The 22,359-nt window shown below is 46.4% G+C and overlaps 1 protein-coding gene across 2 annotated transcripts in view; it reads right to left on the bottom strand.

The window, feature by feature from the left end:
- LOC147606673 (uncharacterized) overlaps nucleotides 1–22,359 on the bottom strand; it is a 128,431-nt gene that overhangs the window by 69,071 nt on the left and 37,001 nt on the right. For both annotated transcript variants that reach the window (XM_086792059.1, XM_086792058.1), the window contains exons 4-5: nucleotides 8,137–8,218; nucleotides 5,411–5,529 (exon numbers count right to left, since the gene is read on the bottom strand). In XM_086792059.1, coding sequence (XP_086648185.1) covers nucleotides 5,411–5,529; nucleotides 8,137–8,218 — 201 coding nt within the window. The remainder of the gene's footprint in view (nucleotides 1–5,410; nucleotides 5,530–8,136; nucleotides 8,219–22,359) is intronic.

Below are 22,359 nucleotides of genomic sequence, written 5' to 3' on the forward strand. Positions count from 1 at the left end.
TGTATGGGGTATCCTCTGTAATCCCAACAACATGAAAAAGTACTGAACTAAAAAGCTGAATCTCGGTGTGCAATAAGTACAATGAGTGGTGAAGGGGATGGAGTTCTACTACTAGAAGAATGCAAAGCTATATGCATGGAGTATACAATCATGATATGCAACCTAGCTAGCTCCAGAAAGAAAGAAAGAAAGTTGTATAAACATCTTCAAAAGGCCAAAATGACCTATGAGACCAAAAGGTTACATCATATCCATGAGGTACATAATCCTGAGTACAAAATAGTAATAAAGAAAACAAAAATCTGGAACTTTAAAATCTAATCTAGGCACATGAGCAGAGAGCTCTCATATCACCCTTATACATCCCTCATGGGCCGCTATGACATGGTGCTCAAGGTGGTAAAACTGAGCTGGCGCGAGAAGGTCCTGCGATGATGGGAGATGATGGCCCGGATCTTCCTGTGGTGGCGTGGCCGTGGGCGAGGGCCATGGGGTCTGGGGCGTCAAGCTCCGCATAACTCAGTGGCTCTGTCAAGTGTCACACCTCTCGGCCAACTCCTACACTAGCCTATGGTCTGGGTATGATGGGTGGATCGGCCCTCGGAGTGCTGGTATGGAAGAAGTTAGTGAGAGCTCTCTGTGCTGGTCCTCGAGCAAGTACAGCTGATCTGGATCTCACTAAGGACTCCCTGTGTCTACGGAAAGAAAGAAAGATATATTAAGCGTCTACTAAAGACCCAATGGGCCTATGAGACCAAAGTGATACAATAATGTCCTTGGCATATCTCATCATGGAATGGAAAATAAAACAAAATGAAAACATAAATATAGTTATCTCACTACGGTGATACAAATCTGTCCATGGAAACTCGTCATGGAATACTGAGAACATAAAAACATGGGAGCAACCTCAGCTCTCGGAGTAGATGGTATACCACTCTCCAAAATGTCAAGCATGGGGCTGACGAGTATGGCCGAGAGGTCTCCCTTAGCTATGTCACGTGGAAAGGTAGCTCGATGGCGGTGGAGCATGTCCTAGATCTGGAGCTAATGAGGTGATTGTGGCCGACGGGGGGTTCGAGGGCGTCGGGCACGCTGGAGTGCAGAGTCTCTCGGTCCGAGGTAACTCCCCTCGGGCGAGGTAGGTCCGGAGCAGCTCGTGGAGGGTCCACAAGATCCACTGTGTCGGTGTCCTGCACCTCGTGGGTCTGGAAGAAACTGGTGATGGTTGGCTGTCGAGGGAGGGGGCGGGGTGGCTGGGGCCTGTCTCAAGAAGGTGTCCCTATGTCTGCGGAGCTCAAGCAGGAAGAGGCCCAAGCAACGCTGGTCCTAGAAGTCAATGATCCTGGAGAGTGGACTGAATCCCTCACGAAATAGACAGTGAAACCTCCCGCGGATCTCATAGTATATTGGGCAGCGGCATATGTAATGCTCCTCCGTCTCAACCTCTATGTGGCATAGTCAGCAGATCTAGGTGTCCGTACGAGCTTCCCGGCTCTGAAGATGCGCTCAGCTCTACCTGTCTCCACTGTGAGGCGGTGGGAAGAAACCCGTATCTGGCCAATCGCAATCCGCATGGCATGGGACATGTGAACACTCAAGTAGCCCGGCTGCTGGATGAATCCATCCTCAGTGAGTGTGAGGAAGTGGTCTCTGTAAAAGTGCATCTTCGTGGGGAGCTCCAGGGGTGTGATCCATGTGCAATGTGTGTAGAGGCTAAGAAGATCTGACCGGATAACCCGGTTGGTATCCTCATGAGACAGCCAGAAAAAAGGGGAGTCCAAATTGTACTGAAGGGGGGGTAGGCGGTCCATGCAGAGCCCATATACTGAGAACCAAGTGGAAACTAGTGCATACCATACACCAGAATGCCCCTCAAGTGCTAGGTGTCTGGAGGACTCCAGGGCAAGCCTTGGGTACCTGTGGGGATCCATGTGACTAATGCGATGGAGGTATGTGACTGTCTGGAAGAGTGCCTCCACTACCATCGGGGCTGCAACAAACTCTGCTTGGATAATCTGGTGTGGGACTGATGGTTTGCTGCGGATCATACGGGAGAACATCATGACCTGGGGCCTCTCAACTCGCTCCCAATCCTCATCGGATAAATCTGGCCCCCAGAAAGCTGCTCCATACATCAAGGCTGGTGTGAGAAGGGTGTCAAAATGCCAGCCCTTCGTCCTGGGCTCCTGGAAATGTGCCTAGAAGCACTGCACCTCAAGTAAGCTCAAGGTTGCATACCCTCGCGTCACTCTGGCATGTGCCGCAGGAAGCATGGCAAAGCGTGGGCCACTGAAAGTGACACCAAGGTAGACATAGGATGAGACAATCTCCACAGGATCCCCTCTATATGTGAAGCTCAATCTGGATGTGACGGGGCGAGAGGTATTGAAGACCATTACCTTGGTTTTACCAAGGTTAACAGAGAGGTCCCACTGAGTGCAAAAGTCATGTAAGGCATCCAACTGTCTCTGAAGCCCTTCGGCTGAGTGTGAGAGGAGGACGATGTCATCTGCATAAAGTAGTACGGGGATCAATATGCCTGCCAGTGTGGGACCAGCCCCGCCTAATCCATCAATGAAGCTCGAGATCTCATCAATGTAGAGGCCGAAAAGAGTGGGTGATAGAGGGCAGCCCTGTTTCACCCCAATAGTGCTGGAAATCTCATGTGATGTACCTCCTGGGGCTCTCACTCGTCCGATGACGGACTCATAGAGGGCGATGATGCTCCAAACCATGTCAGCTACAACTCCGATCTCCTGTAGACGGTAAAAGAGGCGGGCTCGGGGTACAGTATCAAAAGCTTTGCGGAAATCCACAAAGCAGCAGTAAATCCTCTGGTGTCGTGCTCTACCCTCCTCGATGATGGCCCGGAGGGTGAAGATGTGGTCAAGGGTAGACTAGCTCCTTCGAAAGCCAGCCTGTCCTGAGGCTCTGCATCCCTGGCTCTCTGCAAATGAACTGAGCTCCGCCTCTAGCACTGATCCATATAGTTTGGCCAATGTGTGGCTAATCATGATCGTCCTGTAGTTATTAGGATCAAGTGGATCTCCGGCTTTGTGGATGGGGGTGATGGTGTTGGTGGACCAAGAGGGTGGAAATCCTTCACAAAGGGCTCTATTGAACATGTAGGCTAGTAGGGGCGCTACGGTATCATGGGCGTGCGAGATGTACTCGGCAGTGAGTCCCTCATGATCTTGGGCTCGCCCATTGCGTAGTCTACGAATGGCCTTGAGGACCATGCCCTTTGCGAAGAAGGTGGAGGTAGTGGGGCGGGGGTCTGGTGGTGGGTATAGGGGTGGCTGATGGGGGATATGATAGAGGGAGTGTGCATAGGAGTGCCATGTGTCTGGGCAGGTGATAGGTGTGGGAGGGCGATAATCTTGGAGTTTCCTCCATGCCTCTTTGCAGTTCGGCCCTGAGAAAAGTCGGTATAACTCATCCTCTTTCCGAGCATAGAACTCATGTTTCTTGCGTCGAGTGAGCCGTTTGGAAATCCGTTGCCCTTGGCGCTTCGTGATTTGCCCAATCCGTACCTCATGCTTAAGACGGGAGCGTGTGGCCCGACATTCGTCATCATACCAACAGTTCTGGGGCATGGAACCGCAAGGTGGCTTGGCGGTAGACCGCCGCGTGCAGATGAAAGAAGCTGTGGCGGATGTGTGGAGTATAGTAGTGAGTTGTGTTGTGAGGGTGGATAGGGGGACAGTAGGTTCCACATCTTGGAGTTGGCGGTAGATGTGGTTGGAGTAAACAAGGTCAAGCTCATGATCAAAGAGGACCCGAGTGTAATGTGAGATTGGGGGGGGCGGGGGGGGGAGGGACAGGTGGTGTGCAGGTAAGAGTGAAAGAGAGGTAGGCATGGTCAGCTTCAAAAGGGGGTGGCGGAATGGAGAAGTCGGAGATAAGGTGTGCCAAAGCCGGAGATCCCATAAGGTAGTCCACAATGCTAGTACCTCCTAAGCGAGGGAAGGAGGTGAGGGCGTCAGAGGAGGGCCATCGGGACATCCCGTTATAGATAACGACACCATGTGCAGCTCCCAGCTCTAAGAAATATCTCCCGTACACTATGACCTCCTCACGATCCTGTGATGATCGCTGCAGCCCTGTGTCAATGATGTCCAGCTCCTGTAGTCTCATAGGGTCGTCTAGATCGAGTAGTGGGACCTGCTGACTTCCCGTCCTGGCGTTGAAATCCCCGGACAGGAGGACTTCCCCCAACTGTGAGAACTCATGATATCCTCATAAAATGGTAAGTACGGTGACTGGCCATGCTGTGCGGCGTAAGGGGAGTGGCGTGGTGCAAAATAACACACAGCAATGTGGATTACTCTGTCAGTGCTGCTAAGCTATAGCTGCACCCAAAGATATCGTGCATCCTCATCCTTCCGGACGATGCTGAGAATCTGTCGGAGATGGGATCTAAAAAGGACAGCTACCCCCCCCAGAGCCACGTACTCCTCATGTGCGGGTCTCGCCTCGAAAAGCTGACCCCCACTCATACCCGGCTATGTATGGTAAGCCCCTCTCAGGGCTCTAATGAGTCTCTGTATAAAAAATGACACCCCTGCCTGTGAGAATCTCGCTCAAGCCTCAAGGATTCGACCACAGCATGCCATTGCAGTTCCATATTGCCAACCCCAGGTGTTTGGTCTCATAGACCCCGCGTCCCTATTTGGGACGGCGCTCAGTGATAATGACTCTACCATCTCTGTAGATAGCCCACTTGCCTGCTCTGCAGGCCTCATGAACAGTCACCATCGCGTCATGGCGGTGTGCCACCTGTGCTGGAGTGAGATCATCTCCCATGTACACCTGTGTGCCCTTGAGGGCAGCCCGCCTGTCTAAGAAGGCATGTCTGCTGGTGGCATCAAGGAATCTAATGATGAGGGGACGCTCTCGTGCCATATCCTTTCCTGCCCTCCATGTATCTGAAAAGGGGGGGGCGGTCCCGTCCACCCCTAGCATTTGGCAAAGTGTCATGGCATCCTCCTTTGGGGAAGCCCCCGCCTGTAGCCCCCGTACTCGCACATGGAGGGCCCTATCTTTCCTGCATTTCTCCTCCGAGAGAGAGAGAGGGAGAGAGAGAGGAGGGGGATGCCAAACTCGTGTAAGAACAAAAATAGCAAATGTAAGTATAACAGTGCTGCATAACTGATAAACTCCAACCATTCGGTTACCTGATTATTCTTTAAAAGGCAACCCTTCATACAAGTTTCAGTAAAATACAAACGGTCTTCAGTCGCTATAGAACTACTCAAGAGGCTTGAGAACTTTTAAAACTTTCAATCAACGGCTAAGTCTTTTCATCTTAAGCATGAAAATGGAAAACAGCCCACTAATAAATTTCAGAAAAAGTTGGCCAACAACCACTGATTTCTTTGCAAAGAGCAGGGGAACAGGGTCATACTCTTTGACTCTGTAGCAGTAGTGCTGATCAGTGGCAGCTTCTGTAATTTCCATTGCTTCAGGCAATTCTGTCCTTTTCGGTTCTGCTTTAAACACCTGCGCCCCTCCCCTAAGCCCTCCCTGCCAACTAGAAACGATTAAAGCAAGTCACAGAACCAGATTAGCAGAACACATGTCAGTTAACTCTGCTAAACATGGGAAAGAAAAACAAATTGAATGAAAAAAGAAGTGAAAATAAATGCAAGCCCATAAAATTTCCAGGATAAAACATGTTATGTCAACAACATCTTTTCAACTTGGCTTCATGCAGCAAAATACTAGCTGTTCATTAGCCATGTAAAGTGGAGACAAGACCGTATTGTGGAAATACATGCCAGCTTAGCCAGCTCGAAAGGATCAATTTAAAAAATAACTTATACATTAGAAGAAGTGTACATTCCTCAATCCTGAGGCTGTTCAGTAGAACAAGAGGAAAAGGTGGTTTGTAGCACCAAGAAGAGCTGATATGGGCTGAAGCAAGCTCCCATGAATTATGGTAGTATATGATAGATGTATCACTGCCTTATTTCAAGGGGGACTTTGTTTTAACCTTTTACTTGGTTAGCATATCCAGGAAGGTCAGATTCAAAGTGGCCACTAATGCCAATGAGGCCGACCAATCTAGACCATTGGCCATACAGCCAACGACACCACGCCAAAGATAAGACTAGCACGCATGTTTGATAACTGATTTTGAGACCCTCCTTTACATAGATAGGCAAATGAGGAGACGGTAGAACAAGAAGGAAAAGGTGGTTTGTAGCACCAAGAAGAGCTGATATGGGCTGAAGCAAGCTCCCATGAATTATGGTAGTATATGATAGATGTATCACTGCCTTATTTCAAGGGGGACTTTGTTTTAACCTTTTACTTGGTTAGCATATCCAGGAAGGTCAGATTCAAAGTGGCCACTAATGCCAATGAGGCCGACCAATCTAGACCATTGGCCATACAGCCAACGACACCACGCCAAAGATAAGACTAGCACGCATGTTTGATAACTGATTTTGAGACCCTCCTTTACATAGATAGGCAAATGAGGAGACGGTACATGATTTTCATCTTCACAATTAAAACTCCCTAGTACACCATGGAATGTGTATTACCACGAGTGACGAGAGGTACAACCAGCCCAATGGCCATCTAACACAATGTCTCTTTCTCACAAAGAGCAAGATCCTGAATTTCACCATCCCACCCCCACCCATTTTGGCCAATCATGCATATCTCTCATTTAAAGTCTCTTGCCTCGTTTTGACTCACACCTACACCTCTTGCGACCACCAACAGCTGCATCCTTTTTCACCATGATCTGGATCATGTATATGAGGACCACTTATCCCATCGAATCGCCACCATAGATCTATTACTACCTGTTTCTGACATCACAGCCCAACTCTCCTCTATCGTCCATTACCCCGCCCATGCTAGCTTCCCCCACACTACACACTACCAGCCAGCCTACCAGTGGGTTCCCAACCTCAGAATGGGTGGTATGATGATGAGTGTCACAACATCAGATTGCACTTCTTACGTGAGGGAACTTGGACAGATCACAACACATGAGGTGCAACATAGCTTTCGCCAACTCACCAAGAAGAGGGATTTCCTTGCCAGACTGGAACAGGAATTGTATCAGCTCTTCCTGTGTGAAGACAATTCGGAACCAAGTCATATGGAAGGCATATGCGAGGCAGCTATATGATGTGCCGGATCAGAATATAGCACATATGGCACACATCCTCGGGCCCACATCATCCCATTTTTTCAACACTAAAATGTCACCAGGGCCCTAAAGAAGCTGCACAATGGGAGGGCAAGAGATCATGAGGATTTACGAGCAGAGCACTTTGCATATGGACATATATATCAAGATTTTTCTATAGACAAATATGCCTCAATACACCGCGCTCACACCACTTGTGATGTGAGACTGGCCAATGGCTGAATAGAGGCCACGTACTCATCCCCCCACCAAAGACACTGTTTACTATGCCACCAAGGCAAGGTCGAGTCAAAGCATCACTCCTCGCTAAAGTGTGATGCCCACTCTGCTAGAGAAGAATGTTTTACAAAGGTCACATCAAAACACTAACATTGCTAGTTTTCTCTCTCAGTGCAACCACACAAAAGCTATGGGTGCATGTTGGATTTCAGGGTTTAGCCAGGATCAAAACGCATTGGAGAGAGCATAGTGAATGGAGATTATACAAGGCTTAAGACGTTATGACAAATTAGCATAATGAGAATACATGCAAGTTCCGAGAAAACTAAACTAGACTACTTTCATTCCAAGACGCTTACATCAATTTATAGAACTCATAGGGCCTCTTTCCCACATCTTTCTCATCTTTCCCACCACTTTCATGCAACACTCAAGCATACATACTACTTTGGAAACAGCATCAACTTTTTATATTTTCTAGACCTATCCTAGGGCCTTAGTCTTCTCAACAAATCACATCCTACTATGCATGATGAGGAATGACCATTCATAAACCTTACAATCTCTTCCTCACTTCAAATCAGGATATAACCTATCAATCACAAAGATAAGACAGCTTGTAAAAAGTGTAGATCAAATCAATCTACAGCCTTAGTGTACTAGATCTGTCCAGCTTTCTTTATTAGAAGTAGATAGGGAAGCACAGGGGGAAAGAGGTAATTAAGCTTGGTCTTCTCAACAACCTGCAAAAACATCAAATTTCTGTGTTGATGGAGGAAGAGAGATGGAGAGGTTTTCTTGTCTTTATAATTCACCCCCTCGCACCTGAAAAACACAAAAAACAGGAGCTTTATGATCTGGTAGTTTTGTAAATACTTAATAAGAAGTTCCACTTTTCACCCCAAAAAAAAAAACAACACTTAAAAACTGGAGAATGCCCAATTGCTTTAACCTGCATGGTTTGGCATGTTGCATGTTGCTTGCATGAAGGACTGTGTAAAGGTTTGCATGCATTGATAGACGTGAATGTGATGTGAGGAGATGTAAATGGATGTGGATGTGAATGTGATAAGATAAGATGTGACTGTAATGTGAGGAGATGTGAGTGGATGTGATGAGATGTGGATAAGATGTGATGTGAGGAGATGTGAGTGGATGTGATGAGATGTGGATAAGATGTGATGCGATGTAAATAGATGTGAATGTGAATATAATGCGATGAGATGTGAATGGATGTGAATGTGATAAGATGTGAATGTGATGTGAGGAGATGTGAGTGGATGTGATGAGATGTGGAATAGATGTGATGCGATGTAAATAGATGTGGATGTGAATATATGCGATGAGATGTGAATAAATGAGAATGTGATGTGATGATATCTGAACGGATGTGATGTGATGTGATGTGGCTCGGGGTAGATGTGAATGGACGAGATGTGATGTGAATGGATGTGATGTGATGTGAAACAGGATAGATGTGAATGGACGAGATGTAATGTGAATGGATGAGATGTGATGTGATGTGATGTGGATCGGGGTAGATGTGAATGGATGAGATGTGATGTGGATATGGGTAGATGTGAATGGATGAGATGTGATGAGGATAGATGTGACGTGATGTGATGAGGATCTGAATAGATGTAATTGGATGTGTATCTATCTTGCCTAAGTCTCCTTGATATAGGTGCCCCTTCTCCCTTGGTGCACATCTCAGATCATGGCAACTGTGTTTTGCTTTAGTACAAAAACCCACCTTACCTCAATGAACCTCCTCTAAAAATGACATGATTGATTGTTTTTTTTACAATTGTGTCGTGGAGTTCTTGAGGTGTAACTACATTATCCTCAGCTCCCAGTTTCTCATTGAGTCTACTCACATGAAAAACTGAATGAACTTTTACATTAGGAGGCAATTCTAATTTAGAAGCCACCTCACCATCCTTTTTGATACTACATCTACTCTGATGGGTCACGGCACATTTCCTTCCTCCTACTACAAACAAAACTAGATAGGATGGCAAAGATACCAATGCACATTCTTTGATAGCATTGTCTGTGAAGAGAAGCATAATTCCTAATATTTGCTTATGCAAAACTGCCAAGGAGGCTTGGGATGCACTTGTGCTGCTTTACCAAGTACACAACAAGGCATATGTTGCCTTCTTGCGTTGGCAGCTTGAGTCAGAGAATATGAATGAGGGAGATTCAATGGATAGTAAACTCCTGAAAATCAAAGATTTGAAGAAGCAACTTGCAAGTGTGAATGAGATGTATCCTAACAATTCATTCATACCCATTGTTGTCAATGCATTGCCAGACTCGTACCAAAGTTGTGCATCTACCATTAGACTCATGATGAAGGGTAATCCAAATGCCCTCTCATTTGATAAGTTGGTTTCAATGCTCTAGCACAAAGAGCAGTCAAGGCAAAACACATCTATTATGCGTATTGGGGATTAGGCATTTGTTGCAAAGAGGCAAAGGCAAAGTCTCTTCATAGGGTTGCTGTAACATGCAGCGGAAGTATTCGTAATTAAGGATCCTGTCACACAAGTCTCACACCGCCTTCTGTATCCTGAGTTTTGCGAGTTTAGCAATCCGCTTTTATGACTTCAAACTTTAAGAGATTGAGAGAGAGATCAAGAGAGAGAGAGAGAGAGAGAGAGAGAGAGAGAGAGAGAGAGATAAACTGTACACCGTATGGGGTCCCGAATTACCCACTGAAGGGCCCCCTATCCCGTTACCGGAATAGTATTTGCTTTATTACTTTGAAGAGAATGACTTCGGACTAACGATAAGCTAAACGCAAGATCTCAGAGGACCAAGAGTCGGGCTGAACTGTACACGGCTGTAGAAGCACCAATGATGACCGATCTCAAGCCTATGCACTCTTCCCAGTGGATGTAGGAAGGCTGCAAATCTGAGGCTGAGAGAAGGGGCTGATGGGACTGTTCTAGGCTGTGTGTATATGCTGAAAATGAATGAATGAATGCGTTTTACATTCACCGACAGGGCTGTAGCAAAACGATGATATGTATGCTGAAAACTGTATGTGTGCTGAAAGCGCAAGGTAAGTGCTTCTATGGGCTGAATGCTGTAGATGCTACGTTTTCATGATGGATGACTGAACGTTTCATGCGCTAATGCACCTTGTGCTGTGGACTGAAAACGCTGATGGCTGATGTGTTCTAGGGCTGGATGATCAATCGCTTATGCTGATTTATGAGATAAATGAATGATGCAATGCTGAACTATTTATATAGGCTTTTGACGGCTGGCTACAAAGCTAGCCGACTGCATCAAGTCTTGCATAAATGGATAATGTGATAATAATATGGTAAAAATGCCAGTTAAATTCGATAAAATATGGGAAAAGTACTAGAATAATGTTAAACAATATTCTGATGCTTCTGCCATGGTCTATGTGGTCTTATGTGCCTATGGGATGGATGATATGCAAAATGCAATCATGAATGATATGCAAACCTAAGGCTTCTATGACTTCTATATGCATGAATGATTCTCTCCAAGTAGGTTAAGGGACTCCGACTAAGGAATGACCTATTTAGCTTGTGCCTAACATATCCTGGACTGAGGATTACAATGGGGTCACGACTCACGGCGTACGACAAATATCATCCTAAAGGGTGCTAATACTGTACAATGTTGCACTAATGATGATGAGCCGTCTTGTCACCATGCACTATAGTGCAGAGTGCATGTGATAGTTGCTACCAAACAAAAACTGATTTAGCTCAATCCTCTAGCAAGGATCCGGAGAAAGAAGCCAACAAGCTTAAGAACAAGAGCAAGTGCAACTATTGCACGAAACCTGGTAGTTATATGAATGAATGCTAGAAAAGGCTAGCGAAGAAGAAGGAGAAAGATTCACACATGTCTTGATACATTAGCACCTAGTGCTGAAAAGAAGGACTCAGCAAGCTATGCATATGATGATTGGGCTTTCATTGTGCAGTGTAATTATGATTCTTCTATTCATAAAAAAGGCTTACCAATAACAAATGCACATGTTCAGCACTTTGATAGTGGTGCTAGCAAGCACATGACTTCTTAGCGTGTTTTTTTTTCCTCCCTTGGATCTGCTCCTCCAGAAGGTATAGTCACATGTGCAAACAGCTTGTCATGTGCACAGTGGGTATCTACCGTGTGCTATACGCATGCAAGACTAGTTTCGAGGCTTGGGAAAGCTTGGAACTAGGCAGGCTAATTGACGAGCTGAGTTAGGGAAATACTAACGGGCGGGCACCCAAGTATGGACGGGCGGGCACCCAAGTGTGGACGCCCGATGACCGGCCAAGAGCCTATAAAAGGGCGGCCAAGGTTAGTTATTGTATTATAGAGAGTCTCGCGAGTTTGTGAGAGCTCTATGGTGCAGACCTGCTTTATGCAGCCGAGGCCGACAGCAATCTCGAGGCCCGCGAGGGCAGCTTCGTGGCGGTATGGGACGTCACGAGGAGGAGATTGGTCGGTACGTCAACCTAGTTAGCTCAGCTCGTGGCTCGGTGGGGACAGCCAAGACTGTGGGCTTGCCCACGGCTGTCATGGTTGGGAGGTGAGTCAGGCCTGCACCCCCTTGCTTGTTTGTTTGTTCGTTTGTTTGCAGGATTCGAGTTTCGAACCTAGATGATCACAAAGGGGATCCGTGGGGATTTGACAGTGGTATCAGAGCATACCTCGTGAACGAGCAAGTCGGTAGGTAGAGAAGAAGAGGTCGAAGAACGGTATGTGTTAAAAAAGCTTGCTGTTTTTTCTGTGCATACTGCAGTTTTCAGATTTGGTATGTGTTTCTTCTTCATCAAAGAAACCCATGTTGATGGGAGATGGTAGGTTTAGTAAGGGTTGATTACTTTGCAAAGAAGAGAAGTCGAGTTGTGCAGTCGCATGAGAGAAAACAGAAAAAAAAAGCATGATGCTTTTCGTTGCTTTTCGTTGAACGAACGAGAGAGAGAGTGAGAGAGAAAGCGTGCGAAGCGAACACTGTCCTGCTGGTCATGTGTGTTGGCCGGGTGCTGTTCGATGCTGCGGGGTGTAGAGGGCGCAACGGTATGGGCGGCCAGGACCAAACGGCTGGCAGGCGCCTAGGCTTGCGTGGCCAAGCCTGCCAAGACAGGCGGCCATGCTAGCGCAGCCAGCCAGGCCTACGCAGGCGCCCCAGCCAGGCCTACGCAGCCTAGCGCAGGCGGCCCAGGCCAGGCCGGCCAGCGCTCGCGCCAGGCAGGCGGCCCAGCGTAAGTAACGCCTGGCGCACACGCAACCACAGGCGACGACGGCAGCAAGCTGACGGCGAAGGTGACACCTGCAAACATCACGCCAGCAGATTAATCCTGGAGGGAAAAAAAACACAAGGCAAGCACGTTTTTTTAAGCTTTCGTTTTTTTTTAGAATTTAAAACTTTCAAAGTTTTAAAAGAATCCTCCAAGGTTTCAAAGGTTTCACAGGTTTCAAGATGTTTATTTTTTTTTAGAAAAGAGAATATATATATCCATATATATATATATTAAAATATATATATATATATTTATTTATTTATTTATTCAAGAAAAAAAAACACAAAAGCTAAAGCAAAAGCTAAGCCTAGCTTTTCGAGATTTTTGGCTTTTGGGAAACCTTTATAAACCTCCTCAAGTGGGCTTCTTGCCACACATCTCTCAAGTTCTCAAGTTTTCAAGCTCTCAAGCTCTCAAGTTCGCTCGCACTTTCATTGTGCAAAGATCGAATTTTCTCTCCACGTACCCTCTTCACGATGTCGACCCAAGAATCAGAGTTGGAGCCCCTCGTGGAACGCGAAGGCTTGCCGGCGGAAGGTACCGATGCCGATCTTTTTGACGATTTTGTGTCAAAATCAGATTTCCAAGAGTTCAAAGTAGCTCTCGAAGCTTCTTCGACGGAACGTCAGGCACAAATCGCAGCCCAGATGCAGGCTTCGCAGAACTCCATCGCTCTATTGACCACTACCCTCTCTACTTTCTCAGGTATGGATACCTTGGCTTCTGCTTTAGGCCCCAATATTACTCCGGAACCGTTCAGGGGCGAGCAAAAGCAGCGAACCAAGGAGATCGTGGACACGTGGCTACACAAGTGGCAAGTTCACTTTCAGTTTCATCCATATGATGATGGAAAGAAGATACAGTTAGCAGCAGGTTTCCTGTCCGGCAAAGCTTTGCTTTGGTGAAAGGAACTGAACCCTAAGCCAACAACTTGGGCACAATTTGAAGACATTTTCAAGAAAGAATTCCTCAAGAAAGAGGATGATTATGATGTTGTTGCCCGGTTTTCAACTTTGACCATGACCTCGCAGCACCTCACTTATGAGGTCTACCTCCAGAAGTTTCGTGACTTGCAGATGAAGGCTACAAAGATGGATCCCACTACTCTTTTGGGGTTTTTCGTAGCTGGTTTACCACACTCGTACCGATTACAGGTTAAAAATAACAAATGTAAAACTTTGGCCGAGGCCATTCATTCAGCTCGTATCTATGATGATACGATGGTCTCTTCCAAGTCGAAACCCGTTACCGAGCAGGGGAACAAGCATAAAAGAAAGTTCTCTGCACCTATGGCTAACACGAATGAAGGCAAGTCTTCGGACCAACCTTCGAAGAATTCCAGTTCGACACCAGCGAAGAAGAAACGACTCCTTCGGGCTTAGAAGCTCAAGAAGAAAGGACGTTGTTTTATCTGCGAAGAAAAAGGACACATGCGTAACGAGTGCCCAAAGCAAAAGGGTACCAAGACAAACGCAGGACCCAAGCCAAAGGCAGCTAGCCAGTTGTCTTTGACAGGTAAGTCAATTACTGTAACTTCTCGCCCTAGTACTTGTTCTGATTGTCTGTTCAATTCTAAAGTCTTTGGCTTGCATGATCTTCTCCGAGTTTATGGAGAAGTGAATGGCCATAAGATTCACATTCTTTTAGACCCTGGCAGTTCGCATAACTTTGTTAACTACAAACTTGTGCAGAAATTGAGTCTTGATACGACACTCAGCGACCATACCTATGAGGTACATCTACCTGCGGGAAGACAAGTTTGGGATCGCAAGGTGGAGATGCTTCCAATCCAGATTCAGGACTACAAAGACACTCTGGAATGCTATGTTATGCATCTGGAAAATGTAGACTTGTTATTAGGGACTGAGTGGTTTAAGACTCTTGATGTCCAGATAGATTGGTCTAGTCATATTTTTTCTTTTCAACATAGGGACACCAAGTATAGTATTTTAGGTGATTGTATCCATCCCTCTCAAGGACCTCTTATAAATACAATTGATTTTAGAAATATAATAGATTCTTCTTTGTATACCGCTTTCCATTGTGTATTGATTCCACTTTCTTCTTTTCTCATCCCTTCCTTGGATGTGAATGAACGGGTTTACCACCTGAACGGGCAGTAGATCATCGTATTGACTTGATCCCTGGTGCTCATCCTGTCAATATTCCACCTTATAGGATGAGCCAAGCTGAGGAAGATGAGTTGGCTAAACAACTCGCAGATTATTTGAGGATGGGCCAGATCCGTCCAAGTAAATCACCTTGGGGTGCACCTGTGTTGCTTAGGAGAAAGAAGGACAATACTTGGAGAATGTGTATAGATTACAAAAGATTGAACAAGCTGACTATTAAGAACCGTTATCCTCTCCCTAGATCAGATGACCTGATTGACCGGTTAGCAGGAGCGAAATATTTCACGAAGATAGATTTGCGTACTGGCTATCACCAGATACGTATTCATGAAAGGCATGTCGAAAGAACCGCCTTTCGGACTAGGTATGGCCATTACGAGTTTCTCGTATTACCTTTTGGGTTAACCAATGCTCCAGCCACTTTCCAGCAAATGATGAACGATCTTTTTCGTGAACATTTGGGAAAATTTGTGGTGGTGTTCCTAGATGATATTTTGATATATAGCCGTACTCTTGAGGATCATGTCAGACACCTCACGATTGTCTTATCTATTTTGAGACAGAATCGACTATATGCTAAGTTGAGTAAATGTAAGTTCTTTATGACCGACATCATTTACTTGGGACACAAGATCACTAGAGATGGATTGAGCATTGACTATGACCGAGTTCAGAAGGATCTAGACTGGCCTATACCACGAACAGTGAAACAACTTCGTTCTTTTCTCGGTTTTGTTGTTTTGAGAGGAAGGAAAGCTCGTTGGGCAGAGTTAATGCAAGATTTTGATTTTGAGATCCGTTATCGGAAAGGGTCCATGAATAGTATTGCAGATGCGCTTAGTCGGATTAGAGAGGTGAATACTTTGTCGTTCACCAAGATTTCTATTATTTCAGTCATTGAGAGGGCTTTGCAGGACTGATAGTTATTTTGGTCCATTTTGGCAGAAGATCCAGGATGGGAGCTCATTGATTGACCAAGACTCGATGACTGAGCAGTCTACTATTCAGGCTGCAGGAGGTCAGTGGATGATTCGGAATGGTTTGCTACTCCGTAATGACAAAATTTGTGTACCACAGATCCCGGACATTAGGTCCAAGATTCTTAAGGAGTGTCACGACGCCCCTTCTGCTGGACACCCTGGGGTACACAGGACACTATCATTAGTGAAACACACTTTCTATTGGCCGAAGATGAAAGGGTATGTAGAAGATTATGTTCTCAAGTGTCAGATTTGTCAGGCAAATAAAGCTGAACGCTTTAGACAGGCTGGGTTGTTGCATCCTTTGCAAATCCCAGGTAATAAATGGGAAAGTATTTCCATGGATTTTATTACCGGATTGCCAAGAACACATCAAGGCTACGATTCTATTTGGGTTGTGGTAGATCGCTTGACAAAAATGGCTAGATTTTACCGACCCGAAAGACTATTACAGCTACGCAATTAGCTCGGCAGTTTATCGAGCAATTGTTTAGACTGTACGGGTTACCGCAGGACATAGTCCGTGATAGGGACTCTAAGTTTACGAGTGACTTTTGGAAACTTGTTTTTAAGAAGTTGGAAACAACTTTGAATTTGAGTTCCTCAGATCATCCTCAATCTGATGGCCAGACTGAAAGAGTGAATCAGATTTTGGAGGATATGCTTCGAGCATATGTATCCAAAAGACAGAGTTCGTGGGAGGATTATCTTCCTATGTTAGAATTTGCATATAACAGTACTAAGCATACGAGTACAGGGTTTAGTCCTTTCATGCTTATGTACGGTTTTCAACCAAGATCACCTGTTACAGTAGGATTCTCAGGACTTCAGCATGATGCAGCACGTAATTTTTTGCAAGATATGCAAGAAATGTTACAAGTGACAAAGGAATCTATTAGAAGTGCTCAAGACCGAGACAGGTTTTATTCTAATAGACATCGTTCACCTAGAGAGTTCTCTGAAGGAACGATGGTGTATTTGCGAGTTCCGAAAGATTCCGAGACTTTACGGACAGGTAGATCTCCGAAATTATCCCCTAGATACTGTGGACCATTTCGTGTTACACGACGGATTGATTCAATTGCATATGAATTGGATTTGCCTTCTCATGTGAAAGTTCATCCTGTATTTCATGTCAGTAGACTTAAGGAAGTACTGGGTGGAGCAAATCAGTTAGTTACTCCTCAAGAAATTATAGATGTCCAGGACATGACATTTGTTCCGCACGAACCTGAAAAGATTCTTGGATTTCGTGAACGACGATTGCGTAATACGCTTATCATGGAATACCAGATCAAGTGGAAGGATCGTGTTGAGGAGGACGCTACATGGGAGACATTGACTTCTCTTCAGAGAGATTACCCTGGCTTTTTAGTGAGCTCAGGAGTGAGCTCTTAGAGGAAGGGGAGTATGTCATGTGCACAGTGGGTATCTACCGTGTGCTATACGCATGCAAGACTAGTTTTGAGGCTTGGGGAAGCTTGGAACTAGGCAGGCTAATTGACGAGCTCAGTTAGGGAAATACTAACGGACGGGCACCCAAGTATGGACGGGCGGGCACCCAAGTGTGGACGCCCGATGACCGGCCAAGAGCCTATAAAAGGGTGGCCAAGGTTAGTTATTGTATTATAGAGAGTCTCGCGAGTTTGTGAGAGCTCTATGGTCTTGGAGCCTGGATCTAGTGCAGACGTGCACCTGCTTTATGCAGCCGAGGCCGGCAGCAATCTCAAGGCCCGCGAGGGCAGCTTCGTGGCGGTATGGAACGTCACGAGGAGGAGATTGGTCAGTACGTCAACCTAGTTAGCTCAGCTCGTGGCTCGGTGGAGACAGCCAAGACTGTGGGCTTGCCCACGGCTGTCATGGTTGGGAGGTGAGTCAGGCCTGCACCCCCTTGCTTGTTTGTTTGTTCGTTTGTTTGTAGGATTCGAGTTTCGAACCTAGATAATCACACGAGGGGATCCGTGGGGATTTGACACAGCTCCTCATATCGGGTGAAAGGAGTTGGAAAGGTTGTGCTCACTACCGCAAATGGTGGGGCAATCACACTCTCAGATGTCTTGTATGTGCCTAGCATCAAGAACTTATTGTCACTCTCGGCCATTGCTAGAGCAAGTCTAGGGGTCAGATTTGTGGATGACAAATGTGCAGTTCATGATCAAAGTTGTAGAACACTTGCGCCTATGCGCTGGGGTTTTCCAAAGATCGAAAGAAGAGTGCGCCCACATTTAGCACAAGAAGAAGTAATACAACTGAAATCCAGTACAAGATGTGGCTAAGAATGAAGATGTCCCTGTGATCTATTGTTCACTCCTGGCTAGCACTTCACCTACAAAGAAACACTTTGTGAAGTACAACGCTGAGCAAAGCAGATGAATATGACGATTTGGTAACCCACGCATATATATGCACCAATGCTCCTAGTCGGCCAATATTAGCTGTCGGCTAGCTGTACCCGATGGCCACCTCATCACCACCACATCATCATTACCATGTAGGAGTGCCACGTGTCCTCTCTGATGTCCAACTTTGCTCCTTGGACCTGGACTGCTATTCGATGTTTGGCTCTGTCTTGTGTACTCGAAGGTATATCACATTCTCCCCTACTTGCATTGCAATTGTCCTCAACTACACAATGTCCATATAAAGTGCCCTTCCATAAAAGGAAAAGATCCAAAGCTCATCTAAGAGACCCAAGATCTCCAACACACTGAGACTACTTTCATCCACTGTGAAGGCTCACATCCGTCCTCACCCGCATTTCAGGACGAAGACCTATAGAGAAACCTACGCAAAATGAGAGACGAGCACACATGCATCTCCTTCACACCCATCCTGTGGCTTTGAAGAAGTCTCCTCCTCTGAAAACTCCTCCGGTTCTGAAGAATCCTCCTCCTTGGACTACTCCTCCAAGGTCTTTGGCCAATCCTTCATGATGTGCTCCCTGGAATTGCAATAAAAGCATTGTCCAGCAGCCATCTTGGCATGATGCTCTTCAAGGGAGAGGCTAGTCACCAAGGCCCCCACTTGCCTTGTCCTTACCATCCTTGGCCTTGGACTCGGTACCCTTGTCTTTGCCTTTTTGTTGCCCCTGTTGTTGAGTCCCAGACTTGGAACTCCCTAGCATCTCAAGGGTTTTAGCAAGATGAACCACGTTTGAAAGATCAGGAGATCAATGTGCATGAACATTTGTGTACAAAGACGGTTTCAAACCATCCACAAATCACTCAACCTTCTCCGACTACCGGACGATCCTGGGGAGCATCAACAAAAGCTTCCAAAAACGAGCGAGATAGTCAGTTATCGATTCGCCATGTTTCTGCATAAAACGCTCCCACTATTTCTTCAATTCACGCTCATAATCTACAAGAATAAACTTCTACAAGACTGCCTTGCGGCAGTCATCCTAGCGAGTCACAAAATGGTGCCTAAGATGGTCTTCCCACCACAAGATAGCGGCAGCTGTACGCACCAAATGGAGCTGAAAAATATTTGAACCACCTATTGTTGCTGCCAACGTGGCATCTCGGGCAGCCAAAGCCAAGTATAAAGCCCAGGATGCTTCTAAAGCATCTGACGAGAACAAAACCAAGGATCAAGGCAAAGTTTCAAAGGAGGGCTCTGCCAAAGTTGCATACATGGCAGTCACAGATTCATCCACTTCTTCACAAGATTCATTCCTCGTGATCACAGGTATGACTTCTCCTGAAGAGGTTAGTGACACACCTGAAGCGGTGGAATGGGTTGGTGATAGTGGTGCTTCTGCCCACATGACCAATAAGGCCCATATCTTGGAGGACCACCAGACTCCCTCTTCTTCAGTTAGTATCGACAACAACTCTTCGCTTCCTGACACCGGTGTTGGTAATGTTTCTTTGGGTTCTACCACCTTACATGATGTTCTACATGTACCACGGATTTCCAAAATTTTGTTTTCAGTATATAAAGCTTCTCAGAAGGGACTTGGTGTGTACTTTGATGATGAGGTCATCGAAGTAATTGACAAGAAGACTCTCTCGGTTGTTACCAATGGAGTCCATGATGGGGGTCTCTACAAGATCACCAATTTTTCTTCCCAGATCCCTCACATTGATTCCCATATTCATCAGCTTTTCTCTCCCTTGATGGCTTTGGTTTCTAAGGCAGATACTTCTCTATGGCATTCTCGCTTCGGTCATGTACCCATTGCTGCCTTGCAAAAGTTCCATTCTCGACAGGTTGTCAGCGGACTACCTCAGCTCAGATCTCTCTCACACATCTGCTCATCCTGCATGATAGGCAAGCATCATTGAGATGCATTTACAAAGGAGGCCACTCATCGAGCAACCCGAAGACTAGAGCTTATACATGCAGATCTTGCAGGACCTATGGAGGTTGAGTCTCTTGGCGGGGCTCAATATTGACCCTTAGGCTTTAATTGCCACGTATACAGGCTTTAATTGACCTATGCAGATCTGAGCTGAGGTAGTCCGCTGACAACCTGTTGAGAGCACCTCCCAGATCATGTGGGCACACATTACCCCCTTCTCCGACGGCTTGTGGCAGAGGAAACCTATGAATTCAGTTATTTACAGGATACATCCTCACAATCCATAGTGCCCTCTCCTACCCGTGGTTCTCCACCGGTCTCTGCCCCTGTTCCAGTGAGTGCCCCCCTCTTTACAGCCCACTCATTACCGTGTTCAGATAGCCACACCGACTCCTCACAATCCATAGTGCCCTCTCCTACCCGTGGTTCTCCACCGGTCTCTGCCCCTGTTCCAGTGAGTGCCCCCCTCTTTACAGCCCACTCATTACCTTGTTCAGATAGCCACACCGACTCCTCACCTCAAAGAGTTCGATGTGTGGGTGATCCGTGTTCGTACTTCTGCACAGGATCTGGATCATTACTGTTTTATGCTCACGCGTCATCCTTATTTGGGTGCTATTCTTCCCGAGTGAGCATCATTTTTCATGAATATTGCACCTATTCTAAGAACGTTTATCCAGCTTCGTTCACAGTGCGCCCTTCTACCAGATTATACACCGTTGACTCCAGTAGCTTCCCCTACCCCTGTACCTTCTTCTCCAGTAGCAGACTCTCGTGCGAGCCCAGTCCTAGAGGATCGCCCTCATTATACTGGATGGTCCATAGCCGCTTCACCAGCACATAGCCTCTCCTCACGGGATTTACAGATGCCGCACCCTCCAGCCGATGGTTCCTCCTAGAGCCCAGCGGCGTCATCAGCAGCAAACACCCCCAGAGTCTCGTCACCCTGCAGCCTCTACATCAGCATCTTCTCTCATGGCTGAACCTGTTGACACACCGGCTCCTCCAGAATGGCAGCAAGCTTTGCAGCAACAGTTCCAACAGCAACTCCAGGGGTCCAACAGCAACTCCAGGGGTCCATGGCCTCCTTGGCTTCACACATCCAGTAGCTCCACATGGATCGCCACTCCTACACGATTTCCGTACCAGTAGAGCAGATGTTTCAGCAACAGTACCAGTGGATGCAGACGTCATTCCTTCCGAGGTAGAAGGCGACGACCTTAAAACTCTTTATCGTCTTTTACAAGCCAGCTTAGACCAATGGCTCTACAAATTGCGGTTATACTTTGAAACTATGACCCTTTCTGATTCCAAAAAGGTGATTTTTGCGGTATCCCTCCTCAAAAACACTGCTTTATTGTGGTGGCAACGACGACCACACACCGCAAAATCGATAACAACGTGGAGAAAAATTCGAACGGGTCCTCCGTAAGCAGTTCATACCTGCCAATGCGGATTTCCAAGCCCGTACTCGCTTACGCCATTTGGACCAAACTAGTTCCTTGGCCTCTTATATCTCCCAGTTCACCAACTTGATACTGGAGATTGACTCCTTGTTCCCAGCGGACGAACTTCATGCCTTCGTTGAAGGTCTTAACCCCACACTGCGTGCTGATGTTCAGAAATATATTCCTGTCGATCTTGCCGATGCCATACGTTACGCCGAGCGCGTTGCAGACATTAATTCTCGAAATTCGACATCTTCCGGTCGAGTTAATACCTTTCAAAAAGCCAATGGGTCTCGTATGAACTGAGATAGTCGAAGAGAATCTTCTGGCACTTCTACCTCCCGGCCTAATCCCCAATGGAATAATTCTCAACACCCTCGCTGATCAGAAGGATCCTGCTCTTTTCAATCCCGACGTCCTCAGTCCTTCCAACCACGCAGTTCGGATCGTGGACGTGACCAATCTCGCAATCCTCGTCCTTCCACTGTTCCTTCTGGACGGGATCAACAAAAGACAGGATCGTGCACAATTTGCAATGGACCTCATCGTTGGTTTGAGTGCCCCCAAAAGACCAACCCATCGACAGAATTCTAATGCTGAACCCTCTACTTCCGAGGAGAAATCCCTAGTTGCTGACAAAGAAAAGCATGCGGTTAATCACCATGCTGTTGCACATGCTTCAGTGATCACCGCTACTGCCACAGCTCAAGCTGCCTCTTCACCGTTGCCCCAACGGTCTACTCAAGTTTTGGTTCTTCAAGGTTCTATTTCCAGTCACCCTATTCATGTGCTCATTAACAGTGGGTGTTCTC

The sequence above is a fragment of the Cibotium barometz genome, chromosome 57, assembly GCF_041138505.1.
Source record: "Cibotium barometz isolate CiBa-2024 chromosome 57, ASM4113850v1, whole genome shotgun sequence".
NCBI classification, from domain to species: domain Eukaryota; kingdom Viridiplantae; phylum Streptophyta; class Polypodiopsida; order Cyatheales; family Cibotiaceae; genus Cibotium; species Cibotium barometz.